Source organism: Rhinolophus ferrumequinum, chromosome 20, assembly GCF_004115265.2.
Source record: "Rhinolophus ferrumequinum isolate MPI-CBG mRhiFer1 chromosome 20, mRhiFer1_v1.p, whole genome shotgun sequence".
In the NCBI taxonomy this organism is placed as follows: Eukaryota; Metazoa; Chordata; class Mammalia; order Chiroptera; family Rhinolophidae; genus Rhinolophus; species Rhinolophus ferrumequinum.
In genome coordinates, this window is record NC_046303.1 from 55,505,865 (window position 1) to 55,522,350 (window position 16,486).

The window sequence follows — 16,486 nt, forward strand, 5'->3', positions numbered from 1 at the left end:
AAACTCTCCCTTGTGAATTAGAAAAGCATGAAGCATCTCTATGAGTGCAGAGCCCCTGCTAGAGGACAGGGAGGGACCTTCATCACCCACAGGACAGGCAATTCCCTGGGACCTGCGTGTGAGCGCATGCGTGTGTACAAGGGCACCATCCATCCTTGTAGCCCTGACACACTGACAACCAGTACCCTCAGCTGCTGGCTACTTCTTAAGACAGAGGAAGGGGACTCTTTTGGTGTCTTTTATGGCACTCTGGAGAATATTATTGAAATAAAGTATAAGAAAAGAGAAATGAGAGAAATCGCTTACATTTCTGTGTGAAGTCAGTTATTAAAAGCCACATACAAGTAGCCTTGCACTATGTCAGATTTTTTGTGAACATGTTATACACTATGCCCTTTAAAACAAGAGGACAATATATAAAAGAGGGACAAGACGTTAAACGTTATTCATGTCCTTCCACATAGAGTTTGGCAAAGTGGTAACATTGACAAAAATAATTATGGTTACAACCAGCATGCACAGGCACACCTGTCACCCCGCCAGCAGGGCGTAAGCATCTCATTCCCCTCCACCTTAGGGATGAGCGGTCTGGGTCTCAGCACAAGGCCACTTGGCCTGTATGTGGAGGATCTGGTCTAAACACAGGCTCTGAAGTTTTCTAAAGAAAGCACTCTTTCCAGGCAGCTGTGAATTAAATAAGCAACCCACTAAATTTCAGTACAAAGAGTTTTTTATTGACATTGTAAGAAACATTGTTCTTTTCTTTGTTACAAAAAGACTAAGTGGTTCTGAAAGCAAAAGTCAGTCCATCTGTGGCGGCCAGAGGTGGGCATGGCGGGGCCGCACGGGCTGCAGGCAGACCCGAGGAAGGCCGGGCCGCCACGTCTGGACACTACATCTACAATACTTAAATGTATTTACATGTCTTTCTTTTAAAAAAGGATTACACATTTTATTTTTAAAAATCTAAAAAAGGTGAAAAAAATGAACTTGTATTTTATCTTACATGTCTGCAGAATACACAACAGTAAATTGTCAGAAGAGAACATCCTCCTATTGGTTCAAAACATGGGAAACCAGGTTACAAGACAGCTTGGACTCTCTAAAATCATGTGCTCTCGGCTGGCTGGGGCGCTGCCTGGAGCTCTGACTGGGCAACATTAATGGTCCCTCGCATTGACACGATCAACATAAAATAAGGCACATACATTGCAGGAATCACAACTCTGGCTCAAGAGGACGAGCCAATGTATAAGGAGCGGGGGCAGTCTCATTAGTTCTTTAGAAAATCAAACAAAATGGTTTGACAAAAACACGTTTAACACCACTGTTAAACAGGAGTACCATGTATGAGCCTGCATTACAAAGTAGGATGGGACCTAGTGAGTCGATGGAGACAAGGCTGGAGGCTGGGGTGCATCCCGCCACAGGAGACGCCAAGTCCATAGAGATCCATGTCCAGGCAGGACACTTCTACGTGGCCCCAAAAGACCTTCCTGCCACTGACTGTCAGAATAGAGCCGTCCTTCTGAGATTTCCATAGTGAGAGAGGCCACATATTCAGCTAAAGTATGAGTGTCCCCTGCAAATCTACAGGCAGTAGTAAAGAAAAGAAGTCTAAAAAAGAAAAAGTGAAAAAAGGGGGCAACCCAGAGAACCATCGGAAACCAAAGGAAAAAGCAGAGGCACTAGATGACAACAGTGCCCATCTCAGACATCCAGGAATACTACTGGAAAAAGGTCTCAGACAGAGGAGGACAGGGATTGGGCCAAACCACAACAGCATGAAAGTTAAGACCAGGACCTGGGGATTTTGAGTTCCTGGAAAAGGATTTGCAGGCACTGGATCACTGATTTTGTGACCTGTTTCAGGAACACAGAAAAAGCCTTGCTTTTCCCTGTCTGTTGCTTCTGGGTCCTATTCCACAGCAGATGCATCCTTTGATTTTAAAGAAGGTGCTGCATGTGGGAGAATGGCAGAATGTGGAGGAAAAATCTCAGCATCCAGGAATATTCTTCTGCTGATCTCAGGAATATTCAGTTGAAAGCAAACCCAACTGTCTTAGCCACAAAGTTCCAAAAGGAAATTCACCTCCGTGCTGAGATTCTTGAACCAACTGAGAGAACATAAACATGACAAAAATGGGCTGGTCCTAACATTCTTTCTATTATCTAATATTTTATTGTACCTGATTTTGTCTTTCTAATATTAATTTAAATGGCAGGAATAAAGGGAAAAAGTCACACAATTGAACCACAAATCACTTTGGATAAATCCAACTCCAGGATCAACGGGAAGAATACAGCAGGTAGTCTGAGGTGTTAATGCGTATATTTTTTAATAGTTTACATATTTTAAAAAGTAAAATGCTGGATAATCTATGTACTCTGTGCACACATAGTATGTCTTTTATGTGTATCCACTGCACATGGAAAGCAGCTGCACTTTTTAATTTTTAAATGTTTTTATCCAAAACAAAAGGACAGATTAAGTCCACACTAAGAACTGCATAGAACATTTAATTTCTTAAATGGATGCAGCATTTAATAGATAGGGTATAAAAAAAAAAGGCATCCAACAGCTACTAAACATCCTCCCTAGTCTCTCAAATACCAAAAATGGTTAAAGCAATTTATTCCAATTTTCATTGTATGTGAGATTTTCTGTTACAACCAAGTATTATAAATCCCTGAAAATAGGGTGCTTAAAATAGTAGTCCTTGACTCTAGTGGGATTAATATGTTAGTGACAGCCGGTGGTGGGGTTGTTCAAATACCTATATACTGACAGCTACATAACACCAATTCTCAGTTATCTGGTAACGGTAAAGAGACGGAGCGAGCTCATCAGGACAGCAAACCCACAAACATTCCCGAAACCAATTCTGTCCAATAGCTTTCAATCTGTAATCTACCTAACTTCTAACCAGAACAGATGAAAGAAGCAATGTGTCTGAGTGTCACCAGCCGCCCTTTCCCTCTCTCACTGGAGCACTGAACATTCATGAAGAAAGAGGGAGAAGAGGCCAACTGGGTAACTGAGGACTGACTGTACACACATATCCCACAAAGCACTCTGCGGACAAGAATTATAGATCCAACCTGTGAGCAAACTATCTCATTTCAAGAGCCCCGATTTCCACTTGTGTGCAATTGTCCAAGGCATGCCCTGAACTGAATTAGGGGTGGGGGGCATGTCAGAAATCTGTGATCTATGATGCAGTGCACCCACAAAAATTCTTAAAACTCACTATCCATATTTGGATTCTGGTGCCCATTGTAGCAATTAAAAAACGAAACAAAACAAAAATCGCTGAGCATATGCAAAGGAAAATTTCAAAAGCTGGACATGTAACCCTGTGGTCAAAGGCATACCAACTCCTAGTTCCTTTGAGTAATAAAGAAACATGTCAAATCCTTTAGTTTGACCTCTCTTTGAAAAGAAGGAAGAACATGCACGTCACACATTTACACTGGTTTACTAAAAAGGGGGCAGGCTTACAGTTTGAAAAAAAGTGGGTGGTTTGAGTATAACAATACTGATTCAAACTGAAATGGAAGATAGTTTCTCCCTAGAATACTTTAGGGTTTTTCAGAGTCCTTTTCCATAAAAGGAATATACTTGAAACACATCCCAGTTAGATGAGATGAGATTGCTAAATACATACAGAACTAAAGAAAAAAGAACAAAAAAACTCCCACAAAAAAAACCCCCAAAAACAAACAAAACAAACAAAAAACAAAACAAAACAAAAAAACCAGCAAAAAAGTGAATCAATTTAATCTTTTAAACTCCTAAAGTTTCATGTTTGTTGGCAGTCTTTTTTCCTAGCGCCTATTGCATAACTGCAAGGAATCTGCTTTCCTCCGCGAGGGAGGTCAGCAAAGAACTCATGTCCCCAATGGCCATGTTGGTGGTGCTCACAGACAGTGCTGGCAACTGGAGGGATGTCTGTGGCGTTGTGAGGCGGGAGGAGCTATGGGAAAGGTTCTGAATGATACTCGGGCTCAGGGCTCCTGACATCAGGCTGGCGTGGTCCCCGTCATCTATGATAGCGTCGAAATCAATCTGCACCCCTTCCAGATCATGGCTGTCCAGGCTGTCAACTGTGCTTGTCACCTGGTTAGCACCTGGGGAAAGTAACTCAGAATTTTCGGCGCTGGCCCCCTGTAGCAGGCAATTGGCTTCTGAAATAGAGAACGAACCAGTTTTCATGTCTTGCTGACTGAAGCCAACGGTTTGGTCATAGAACTGACCAGAGTAACTCTGAACATTAGAACAGAGTTGATGGGGCTGCCCTGGCATCTCCATCTTGATGCCATTCACCCTGCAGGTCTGACTTGTGTCACTGTGCTGTCCTGGGTGGAGAATGAGGCTGCCTCTCGGCACTGCCTGGCGCCTGCTGCCTCCATAGCCGGCACACGGCTGGTAGCCTCTGACAGATGCCAAGCTTGATAGCTGGCCCCCAGTGCTGGGAGGCCCTGGCAGGCCGCTCTCTGGCCCTTGATAGATGTGGATATGTGAGGTAGCACTAACCTGCCCCAGCACCTGCTGTCCGGGGCGGCCTGCCCCCTGGTGGTGCATGCTTTCACTGAGTAGCTGATGTGCCAAGTACCCCTGTCCCACCGGGTCTCGAGTTGGCATGCCAGTCACTGTGCTGCCAGCTGACTCACTGGGCACCACTGACAGGCCAAAATCCAGCTGGCTGCCATTGCCTTGCATTGTGGTGCTTCTCAGCTTTGCCGCTTGAATCCCAGCACCACAGGCGCTGTCCAGCGGGCCGGGGGCCCCAGGCTGCCTGTTGAGGCAGTTCCCATACTGCTGAACCTTATAGGGCTGTTCGTGGAAGGCATTTCCGGTGGTGCCGGTCCCGCCGCTGTGGCTTAGCAAGTGCTCTGGGCCGCCGTAGGCGCTGCCATGCTCCCCGAGGGTCGGATAGCCCCCTGGCCCTGCTGGGCCAGGCCCGTTCCTTAAGGGATTCTGTGGGTGGCCGCCCACAGTGCTGTATAACCCGAAGGCTCGAGCCGGCTGTGCCGTGGACCGCTGGCCACACTTCAGCCTAGAGGAGGACAGGTCGGCACTGCCGGAGCTGACCTCGTTCCACTGAATGGGCAGGTCAGCTTTGCTGGCTTCCGGGCAGGGCTGCTCCAGCGCGCGGTACTGCTGGCTGGCGTGGATGTCCGGCAGTCCTGGTGGGTCAAAGTCGCTCCCCAGGCTGGGCCCAGGGGCCATTTTGCTGTCGTCAGAGATGGCGCTCTGGAAGTGCTGTTCATACCCGGCTTGGTGCTGGGAATTTAAATACTGCACCACGTCATCAGGCAAGAAATCCTCATCGTTCAGGTTCACCTCAGTGTCCATGGTCAGGGACTCCAGGGTGACATTCTCAGTAATGCTCGGAGGGCAAGGAGACGAGTGGAAGTGGCGGGACTGGCCACCCTCAGGCCGTGTGTAATTCTGAAGCACTAAGTTACGCTTTTCCAGGGATGGAGGCAGAACCGGAGGGTTAAAGCTGTTTAGGCTGTTGAAACGCTGCACCCTGGGCAGAGAGAGGCTCTCCGACACTGTCCTCACCGGGTCACTGGCTCTTCTCACACTGTGGCCCAGCGTGTCCTGGGGCAGCAGAGGTCGCCGGCCGTAACCGTGGGCACCCCCATCGCTACATCTCCGGGGAGGGTGGACGGGGGGCAGGGCCCCCGCGGACTCCCTGCCGTCCCCGAGCAGGGCCATCCTGGTCTTCAGGCTCATCCTCTCCATGTTGGGCAGTGGCGTGGGCGGCGGCCCGCCCGTGGCCGCAGCGTACTTGGCTTTCAGGCGGTACTGCTGGGCCGGCGTGAGGCTCAGCAGGCTGGGCAGGCCGTCGCACTGGCTGGCCTCACTGGACCGGCGCGAGGCGTCTGTGGAGATGGGGTCATAGGAGTCGGCCACGCTCACGTTCTGGGGCCGGCCCTCGGCCTGGGACGCCTCGCTGGACCTCCGGCTGGAGAAGCAGGGGGAGATGCCCGAGGAGCGCCGGCTGCTCAGGTAGGCAGAGCTGATGGTGCTGGCGCTGCTGTCCCTCCTGTTCAGCATGTTCAGCACGGTGACGTCCACCCCGGAAAGGTCGCTTCTGTTCGGGAGGAGGGTCATGGGCCCGCCCAAATTACAGCTGTTACTGGGCTGGGTGCCTGTGGAAAGAGTGGCAGAAATGAAGTCATTTCAGGAGGACTTAAAACAGGTCTCCGCAAACAATGAAGGGCCAGGGTGCAACTATTCTCAGTTCCCCAGGCCAGACAGTCTCTGTCACAGCTACCCACCTCCTACAGCACGAAAGGGCCACAGGCCATAGTGAAGGAGTGGGTGTGGCTGGGGCCACAGGCTCACAAGCTCAGGGACAAAGTTCTGGGACCCCCAGCTTAAACAGGACAGTAAGGACTTCCTGGATGGGTTAAGCTCCTCACAGTCCTGGCGCAAGGGCAAAGTGACAAGCCCAGGACGTATGCACACTGCTGAAGTTACAGGCACGTCACAGGTCAAAGGCTCCAGGACTTCACGTCCACACTCAGGGCCTCTGTGACATCCTACAAAGGTGTAACACACCTGAGTGTTGGGGTGGGAAGGGTCACCTGTGGGATGTACTCCAGGCACTCAGTGTGGTCTCAGAAGCAAAAACTAACTTGGGCTGACAATACAAACAGTTGTTTGCCTTTCCCTGAACTGGATGGACATCAGTATGGTTGCTGCTAACCTCCTGCTTTTAGACGTGGAAACGAGACAGGTACCGAGCACAGACGCCTCTGCTGCTGGGATCTTGTCATCCGGTCGAATAGTTAGGATTTCACAAGCAGAATGTGAGTCTTACTTTTTGTTTCAGTATCATCCTGTCACTACCTGCTTTTAAGCTATGGACTCTCCAGATAGACAACAGTAATGTGTGTGGCTATAGAATAATTTTAGGACTGGTGGAAAAATCAGCAAACAAAGCCAAGGGCCAGGTTCCTCTCAGGGACCCTGGCTGCATTTCAAAGAATAGAAAACCCTGAGAAGACGCAAAACTCACCATTTCCTATGAGAGGAGAGACCGCAGGGGCTTTAGGGGGTAGGATGGGGTTCAGTCGCGGAAGCATCCCATTCACTTGCTTGAGCCTTTCTAGCTTCACGTGCTCCATCCATTTGGTCCCTGCTGGGTTTCTCCTGGCTTGCAGAGCGAGGGCTGTGGTTGCAGTGGAAATGGTCGAGTCCATGACTGGGGTTTCGTCGACGGCACTGAGGTCTCCCACACCCCCTCCATCAGTCAGAGGAAGCTCGAGCCCACTGTTGGAATAGTTGCTGATGGGGGACTGTTGGCTGCTGCATGAAGACTGACCACCAGGGCTTGGCTGAGATGTCTGTTGGGGGCAAGAGGAAAGGCAAGAAGTGTTACTGGGAAGGAAAAAGGAAAGGGAGTCAATAATGAGAGATGGTGCAGATTAAGACCTGCAAGACACTGGGTTGAATAGGAAGAACTATGTTCTGGCAAATGGAGGTAGCCTCCCTGGACCACAATGACTGATGACCCACCAGGTGGATGTGCTGTGGGGGAAATGGACAGTAGAGGTGCTAGAGGTGGTGTGACTGCCATGACATTAGCCACGGGACCCTGTACAAAACGCCAACTCTGCAAACACACCTCCACGTCCCACCTCCCAGATGTTCTCGAGGACGATGTAATTATCGTTTTGAGTAGTATAAATCCAGATCACACATGCGCCACCTTCTTTGAGGAAGATTGCTTCCAATCTCACACCCACGACTTTATTCTTTGGGCAAATTACTTAGCCAGTCTAAACATCAGTTTCCTTACACAGAGGGTGCCAAAAAATGTATACAAATTTTAAGAAAGGAAATCTGTATTAAAATTGTAATACTCAACATATACTGATACCGAAAGACGACTACAAGTCACATTTGACTTCTGTAATTACAAGAAGCGTGGTTACCATCAGCGTCCAGACACTTCTGATTACGGCAAATTACTGGTTGAGCATTGTTGACCAAAGTGTCCACTTGTGTACATTTTTTGGCACCCCCGGTATATAAAATGAGGACCATTTACTTATCTTAGAGATTGTTGTGGTCATTAAGCATGAAGCCCTGAGAGTATCTAAGTATAAAAAAAGCCTGGAGTGGCTCAGAGAGCATCAGCAGACATTATCATCCTAGGTGGCCTCCGTCCTCAAGCTCACTCTGCTGAGCTGAAGTACACATGGCAGACACACTCCATAAGCACGCACTACCTCCCCTCCAACAAGAGCCCCTCCAAGTTGTTCAGGGCTGGCTCCCCAAGCTCCTTGTAACTTCTCCCCTTCCTTCTACATTTTCCCGCTTTGTGGAACCCCAAGCAGGGTGCGGGTAAAGACAGTTGTAAGAGGTAAAACTCCAATCACTTAGGCTCTGCTGCACCCAGAGGGGAAGAAAGGCTGCACGTGACAGCCACCCCAAGTCCGGGGAAGGGTCTCCCATTTCCTCTGCTGTGCTCCTCACCTTTCTCTAGGACAACCGGCTGATATTGCCCTAACCCCAACCCGGTGGACTGTGTAAGACATTCTGCAACTCAATGGGACTTAACCCACCGGCTCTCAGTCAGGGAAAGGACCCCTCCAGCAGCTCCTACAAATGGGGAGTGGAAAGCTCCCTGTCCTCACGTCTGGGGAGCACTATATAAAACGGCCTGCACTGAGAAGTCTGTTCAACCTAGAATTGGTCTATGTAAAATTCCACTGGTGCCCTGATTGGTAAAAAGCCTACCCTTTTTCGTCCAGAAAAGAAAAGTGATGTTCAGAGAAGCTGCATGACTGCCCAAAGTCACAAAGTCAACAGTGCGACCAGCCCCGACATGGCCCATCCTTCTGCAGCCCCTCCTCCAGTGTTACTCTAAACCCTGGAGCCTCCAGCAGCCTCAGAGCACATTCTCCAGGGAGAGAGAGCCACACGCACTCAAGTACAGACACTGTCATCTCAGGGGGAACACAGCGCTGTCAGGAGGGGTTGGGACACAGGTGCTCTGTGTGGAACCTGCTACACTTTTTCTGCAGCCATAGTACATACACTGGAGCAAATGAACACTCATCATGTGAGTGCCACTGATATATTAAGTCTGTCCTGGGCAACCAAGCAGAGCAAAGTATAGCACACAAGTCTGATCATGAGTTCCAGACCCCTTGCTTGAGTATTTGCTTCAGCAGCGTCTTGGCATGCCATACCACCTGCTTCTTCCCGGGCTTTTGATGTCCTTTATTCTGGATTGTCAAGTCAGAGTGTGTGCGTATGTGAACCTGTGTGTGTGGACACACGCCCATGCAGACACAGGCTTCCACAGGGCACGGAATAAGGCAGGAATGCTCTTACAATTAGATAAGAGCTTAAAGGAGCCCAGCCATTTAAATATAGATTAAATTGCTAACAAAAACTATATCCAGATCTTCCGCAAAGAAGGTGGTGCACATTTGGTCTGGACTTACACTATTCAAAACAATAATTAAGCAGTCTTTGAGAACATCTGCTTGGTCAGCTCCAGTGTGATTTGTTATGAAAACCTAGACAAATAGAACAATGAATTTCACCATTTAACTCCACATTTCCACATGCTGAATGTTCAAAGTACAGTGTTTCTATGTTAGAAACATATCTAAGTAATGTTCACTACCAAAGATGTCACAAAGCACAAAAACTAAAGAAAAATGAAATGAATAAAAGTTACATCTTAAAATGAAAACAAAACAAAAAGAGCAGAGAAGCCAAAATTCCCTCACCTTATTACCCACTGTCCTTAGGAAGTGAGAACAAGACATTTAGGACCATTACAGAGAAGGGACGTTGGATTAGTAAGAAAAAAAGAAGAAAGAATTTAATTTTTAACATGATGATCAAATCAAAGACAAGATTTTACACAAAGAATATTAGAAATGTAAATTTCATGTGCATTAGTAAATGTCTATGAAGATAGCCACTTATATCCATACATGTGTGTCCATACACATACATAACAGTCTCCTGTGGAAATCTGATTACTTCATTCACGTCACTGAGCCCCAGTTTGTAAAACATGGGGCCTAGTCTCAGCCCCTCTATCTCTTCCAGCCATATGTTTCTATGATTTGATTACTTTATAAAACATACATCTTGTGACATCTCAGATGTCACTGAACCAAACTGCCATAAATTTGTATTTCTAACAATTTTCTTTTTAAATAATGGAGAGATGACAAGTTTTCTTGAGCTAGAGATATACATTAAAGGTACAAGAGACTCTGGATTCTTAGGATGTCCTAACAACATAGATCGCTGTCTTTCGATGACATAATCTAGGAGACCATAAAGTCACATTCCTTATTTCACTAAACACTCGAGGATTAACTGCTGAATGTTCTGCACAATTATTACATGGGCAGACTTATTTAGGAAGTTGGTATGTACTCTCAAGAAAAAATATATAAAGCACAGTTTATGATTGATTTAAAGTATAGTGATCAGTCATGATACACACATAAACTTTTTACTAAAGTGCTTTTTATAAGCGAAGTATAGCTACCCACTGGGAAGTGACAATAAATTTAAATAGTTTATTTGCATTATTTTTGGCTAGACTTAATGTCACTAACACTCAGGAGTTCAAAGAACTCACTAAGTCATTAAAATGCAATAATTCATTGAATTCTACTCCATCAGCTCTAGAATACATGTACATTATTTCCCATCCATACATCCTGCTGCCCAGGAAGTTATAGGTGTCCATCCAATTGCTGGGCTTTTCTGATTTTAAGAAAAGCTTCCTTAAACTGAGTATAAATCTACCTGCCTGATCATTTCCATGTGTCTGGAAGTCAAAGCATGAAACTACTACCTGGTATTATTCTTCCACCTCCAGGGAGTGACAGACCAGAACCCCATACATTTGCAGAGTTGCCTCCATTATACGAGTACATACAGCCAAATACAAATGTACTGAATCTCTTTTGATAGCTACTGTTTTTTGATTTTTCTGGTTGTCTTGTAGAAAATCTTACATGTTATATTATGGCACATACATAAAACAAAATCACCAAGTGAAGTTTGAAAGAAGCTGCAACAGTAGCATAATCTGTTTTGTCCTATTCGTCACTGAACTATAAAGACCTTTGCTGATGGCATCTTTCAGTCCCTTCCTTGCTCTCCACCTCTTTCAGGCACCACTGCAGAAAAGGTCTCAGGTCTATCAAGCCAACGTGTAGACCGGCACTAGAGTTGTCTTTTCTAAAAAGTCAGCTGTGCCGAGCCCTTCCCCATCACCACAACCCTCACCCCTTTTTATTACTGCAGACCCCGGGGCCCCACAGCGGGGTGATGCCTGCTCCTCCCCCTTTTTGAGTGCTGCAGTCGGTGGCCATCTCTGTCCCTGCATCCCTGGATGTGTCTTTGAGTGCACTGCTGGGTAGCTCCTGTCTTGAGTGCTCTTACACTGACTTACTTAAAGCCCCATCACACTGACTTGTATTTGTGTTGTGGTCTGCATATCCCACTGGGCTATAAACTGCTAAAAAATAGGGACTGTGGCTTATTTATCTTGGGGTCACCAGGGCAAAGAAGACAGAAAACCTGTGTACAGAAAGCTGAATGAATGATTTTATGCATTGCAGGCCGGCTCAAAATGTAGACAGCTGTGTCTCTCTCTACCTGCCACAGGTGGTATGGCTACAGATCAATTTTAAAAACCAGTGAGGAAACCTTGCAATTGTTTTGAGCTGAGTCATCCTATGCAGAGCCAGTGTGAAGTGATCCAGGCCACTGAGCTCCTGCCCGCCTTACATCAGAGAGCCCGATACAGCGAGGATGAGGACACTTAGTCCCTCTCAATCACGTCACGTAAAAGTCCCTCCCTGCCCGGCTCTTTTACGTGACCTTGGGCGGCTCTAGGAAAATCAAAAGGAAAGCGAATGACATACCATGGGCTTCTCCGCCTTGACCGTTTTCACTTGGAGGCATTCCTCCCGCTTTGAGGTAGTGTTGCTGAGGTCCTTCTGCTCACCAAGGGCTCCCTGAGTCTGCCGGCCGGGTGACCTGGACTGTGAATGGCTGCCGGAATCTCGTGGTGGGGGGGGGCGAGGATGAATGTCCCCACGCTGCTTCTTGGTGACATGAGCCTCTGGGCCATGCACTGTCTTCACGTGTTTCCGGAGGGAGCTTGGGTCTGTATAGCGCTTGGTGCAGCCTGGGATTTTGCACACATATGGTTTCTGCCAGATGCCATGAGAATGAAATAATAGATTGTTATTAAAGTGATTATGCCCCAGCCCAACAGTCTTTGTGGTTGCTCATTATATTTTTAATTCTCTCAAAGCACTTTCACAAAGCTTTGAGGTGTTCAAATACCTGTAAATGGCAGAAAGTTTAATAAAGGCCTTTTGCACATTGTTCAGAGTCCATAGACCCCAGCTTTTAGAGGTTATTGTTTCAGAGAGTGCTCAGGGAGAGCTAAGAGTATGTAAATTACATATGTAATCTTGGAAACATTTATCCTGTGAGTAGGAAGAAGTATTGTGGTGTCACAGTAGGTGCTGAATAGATAGTTGATGATGATAATGATGGTGATGATGATGACAGAAGGCTTAAAATATACCCATCATTTAATTGGAAGAATGCTATATATCTTTCAAGACAGCTTGTGTGAAGACATTTCTTATGGATGACCTAGTTCTCAGATCTAATATCACTCTACCCCCTCTGAAAATGTGCTCTCTATACACAGGCATAATAAAAAAAAAAATGCCTACAGACTCTTCTGTGTTAGATTCTCACTAAAAAATGGTCTTTTGGGTAGTATTACAACTGTGTGGGGATGGTCAGGGCTCAGAATAACCAGAACTTTCCTGATCTTCAAAGTAGTAAAGCCCCGTTAGCCATTCCATGAAAGTTCAGTTGTACACTGAAAAGGGCTGATGGATGGTGTCCTGGAGACAAGGATTCCTGGTCTGGGCCTTGCTTCTGAGTACAAAGTTCTATCAAGTATTTCATGTTAATTTCATTTTCTATGTGGGCCAGTGATCAAGCCTACAGATACAGTCATAAAAAATTATATGGGTGCTTGTAGCCAAATATTTACGCAAATTACAGAACTGCTGGTATTGTATTCATGACCAACATCAGAATTGCGATTTTGTTTACTTGGCTTGAAATGTAATATATTCATGGAAGCTTCTATGAGTATATACTTATATCTATGTATACTAGAAGATGAGCTATTAGGTAAGCAATAGTCATAAAAAGCATGATTAATAGAATCCATTATATTCAAAAAGATGCCCTATCGTATAGAGCGTATGTGTCTAAAAGATGCTTTTTCACTAAAAGCCCAAGAACAGAGTGCCACCTAAAATGATGAAAGGTCCTAATGTAGTGAAGCAAAGACCCTGAAAATTATCCCGAGAGACTTCGCCTCCAAATCTGAGATTCTTTTGGGTAGAACTGATTCCCATTAACTATGCATTACTACTATTCAGGAGCTCCTGTGACTTGCAGCATACATATTACACATATAAATGAAATGAGCACATCAAATTCTGAGCGTCAGGGACAGAAGAGTGGCTCTGACGATGAGCGCTGTTAGCTTACAGTGGCCTGGCACCCGCCGGGTGGCTCCTTGCTGCACTGCTGGCCCAGGCTGCCCCAACAGCAGGCAGACAGGGGCGCACGCCGCAGGCTGGGGGTGGGGACACAAAGCCAGGCCAGTGTTCCATGTTTCAGGAGCTACTCTGCCCATAAATATACGCATGTGGATACTATGGCTTTGCCTGGAAATGAGGACACAGCTAAAGGTGGAAGGAGTCTGCAAATGTTCATCAGCTCTTGCATTTCCAGGAACCACAGCACACACAAAAGCACACATACACCCAGGAGCCCCTGCGTGTGGACGTACACATTATCTACCTGCAAACTCCATTTAGAACACAGACTCAGGAAACTTACTCTTTACAACAAAACACATTAACTCAGGTATGTAGCTTGGCCCCCAAATTCTCTTGTGATCCGCGACTGAAATGAAACATAACTGTAGGCGGAGGTAAATGCTGTCAGTCTTTCTAAACTGAGTTACCCATGTTTCCTGTCCTGGATGTTGCGCTTTTGGCATGGTTGTTACCCTCTTTACTCACTGCACTGAACGGTGCTTTGTAAAAGCAATGGGTACTTTTTGTGCTCGATTTTGCAGAATTCACCCAAATAAGTTTTTCAATGCACACTTAATGATACTTTCTATATGTAAGACTCTCTGAACACAAAGTTGTATACAACTGGATTTAATCTCAAGGATTATAAAATATGGTAAGAAAAATAAGACAGCATGTAATTATCTACAATACAAAATATGAATGCGATAGAAGGATGTGGACAGAAATGAATCACTCCTTAGGTGGGGTGATTGTGGGAGGCATTATGTTTCTGTATCCGGGTATAAGGCCCAGCTCTCTGGGCCAGGGCCAGGCTTAAAGAAGATAATGCATGCGAAGTGCTCTTCACCATGTGGTGCACATGGTAAGTTCTCAATAAACTTTTCTTAGGAGGAGGCACTGTATTTAGGTTTTGAAAGAAGAACAAGATTCTGAGGGATAAAACCAAGGGCAAGAGGATGTAAACAAGAAGAGTCCTGGGCAGAGGTCCAGAGGTGGGTCCACTTGCTCAAGCACAGGCTCTCTCTGGAAGGTTCCATTTACAGTCACAATGGTGAGGGGTCAAGACTGCAGGCTTGAGCGGGTAAGAGCAAGTACAAACCTAAGAAGCCTCAACATTTCTTACAGGAAAGAGGGAGCCATTGGAACTTTCTGGAGAGGGAGATACAACCGAGTAAGCGTCAAGGAAACTTGCGTAGTGGGGCTTTGGTGGAACATAAGCCGTGTGGTCTGGAGCAGGGAGCCCTGTCAGAGGTCACTGCTATGGCCCCAGTGGGTGGAATGGGGGAGGGAGTGTGAACTGGGCATGGGAATTACTCCCCTTCCTGTTCTAGTCCACTGTGCTCCTTGCTGTACCTACGACAGCAAAGTCCTTAGCACATTAGCTATCAATATGTATTTAGAAAATCAACGAAGGCACAAATAAGAAAGCAAAAAAATGAGAGAAGACATCTGGATTTATTTAGGATTGTTAGATTATACAAAACTGGATTTCCTGGACAAACTTAATTTTGGTGTATTTGAAACTGTCCATCATTCATATGCAAGGACAACCCTGTATAAAGAATAGAGAAAAATTATTTACGTGTTTGTGAATAAAATTTTATGTGTGTGTTTATGGTCAATGTTAATAATTTATTTTAGGTAAATTGCTGAACCTTAGTGTAGAACCTTGGGGTACTAGACTTATCGGGGAAACCACTTCATAATATCCAATCACTATGTTGTACACCTGAAACTAATATAATTGTGTATGTGAACTGTAATTGGAAAAAAATTAAATTATTTTTAAAAATTGCTCAACCTTGGTGAAAGATATAGACTAAGATACCTTTTAAACTCATTAAACTCTCATACACCATGACACTTTTTACCTCACAGAAGAATACAGGCTCACCATAACACACTTAATTACAGCAAACAGACATGTATACATATTTTAAGTCAACAAAAAAATAAAAGGCTCAGTAAGTATGTTTGTATGTGTGCATTGCTAATCCTGATATACCCACTATCCAAAATTTTCCTCAATAACAGGAGAGAACCTTGCCCTAAAATCTATAGGAATGAATATGCTCTAAATTTCTAGTACAAATTATACTTAATTAAATGTAGTTAAGTACAATAATTAAACTCTAAGTTAAGTTAATCGAATCCCCTAAAACATTTTAAATTGAGAGATAATACACACACCATAAAAATAACCCTTTCAGGTTGCATAATTCAAGGCATTTAGTAGATTCGCAATGTTGTGCAAACGTCACCACTATCAAATTCCATAATATTTTCATCATCCTGAAAAGAAACCCTGTACCTATTAGTAGTCACCCCTACCCACCTGCCAGCCTCTGGCAACCACTAATCTACTTTCTGTCTCTCTGGGTTTGCCTATTCTGGACTCCCTAAAACTCTGCACAAAATGAGTATAGTAGATTACAATGTAACTATTGCATATGGTAAAATATTTTTGACATGAAAAAATGGAGATGCGGTATCTCCCCTAAAATATCTTCGAAGAGTTGATCAATAATAAGATTCTAAATGACTCATTTCCTTATTCCTTCCACCATGACCTTTTTGAAGTGACTGAGTATGTGAACCTGCATGTGGGTTCACGTGTGAGTGTGCTTGTTAGTGTGCCTGATGCCACTGGAGATGCTTTTACTCTGCCAGGTCAGCTAAAAGGAAACTCAGCAAGGACCATCTTCGCCATCTTCAAGCCAACAGCCAGTGAGATGAGTGGCACACTTTGTTTTCAACCAGATTCTCTCTCCCAACTCTCCATTTAGAAGATCATGAATGGACCAGACGGTACGTTGTAAGGTCAGAT

At 45.4% G+C, this 16,486-nt stretch overlaps 1 protein-coding gene across 2 annotated transcripts in view; it reads right to left on the reverse strand.

The window, feature by feature from the left end:
• Positions 1-787: 787 nt before the first annotated feature.
• GLI3 (GLI family zinc finger 3) overlaps positions 788-16,486 on the reverse strand; it is a 274,513-nt gene continuing 258,814 nt past the window's right edge. For both annotated transcript variants that reach the window (XM_033088582.1, XM_033088584.1), the window contains 3 exons: positions 11,938-12,228; positions 7,038-7,365; positions 788-6,165 (listed from right to left, as the gene is read on the reverse strand). In XM_033088582.1, the coding sequence (XP_032944473.1) occupies positions 3,836-6,165; positions 7,038-7,365; positions 11,938-12,228 (2,949 nt within the window). In that variant the 3' untranslated portion in view covers positions 788-3,835. The remainder of the gene's footprint in view (positions 6,166-7,037; positions 7,366-11,937; positions 12,229-16,486) is intronic.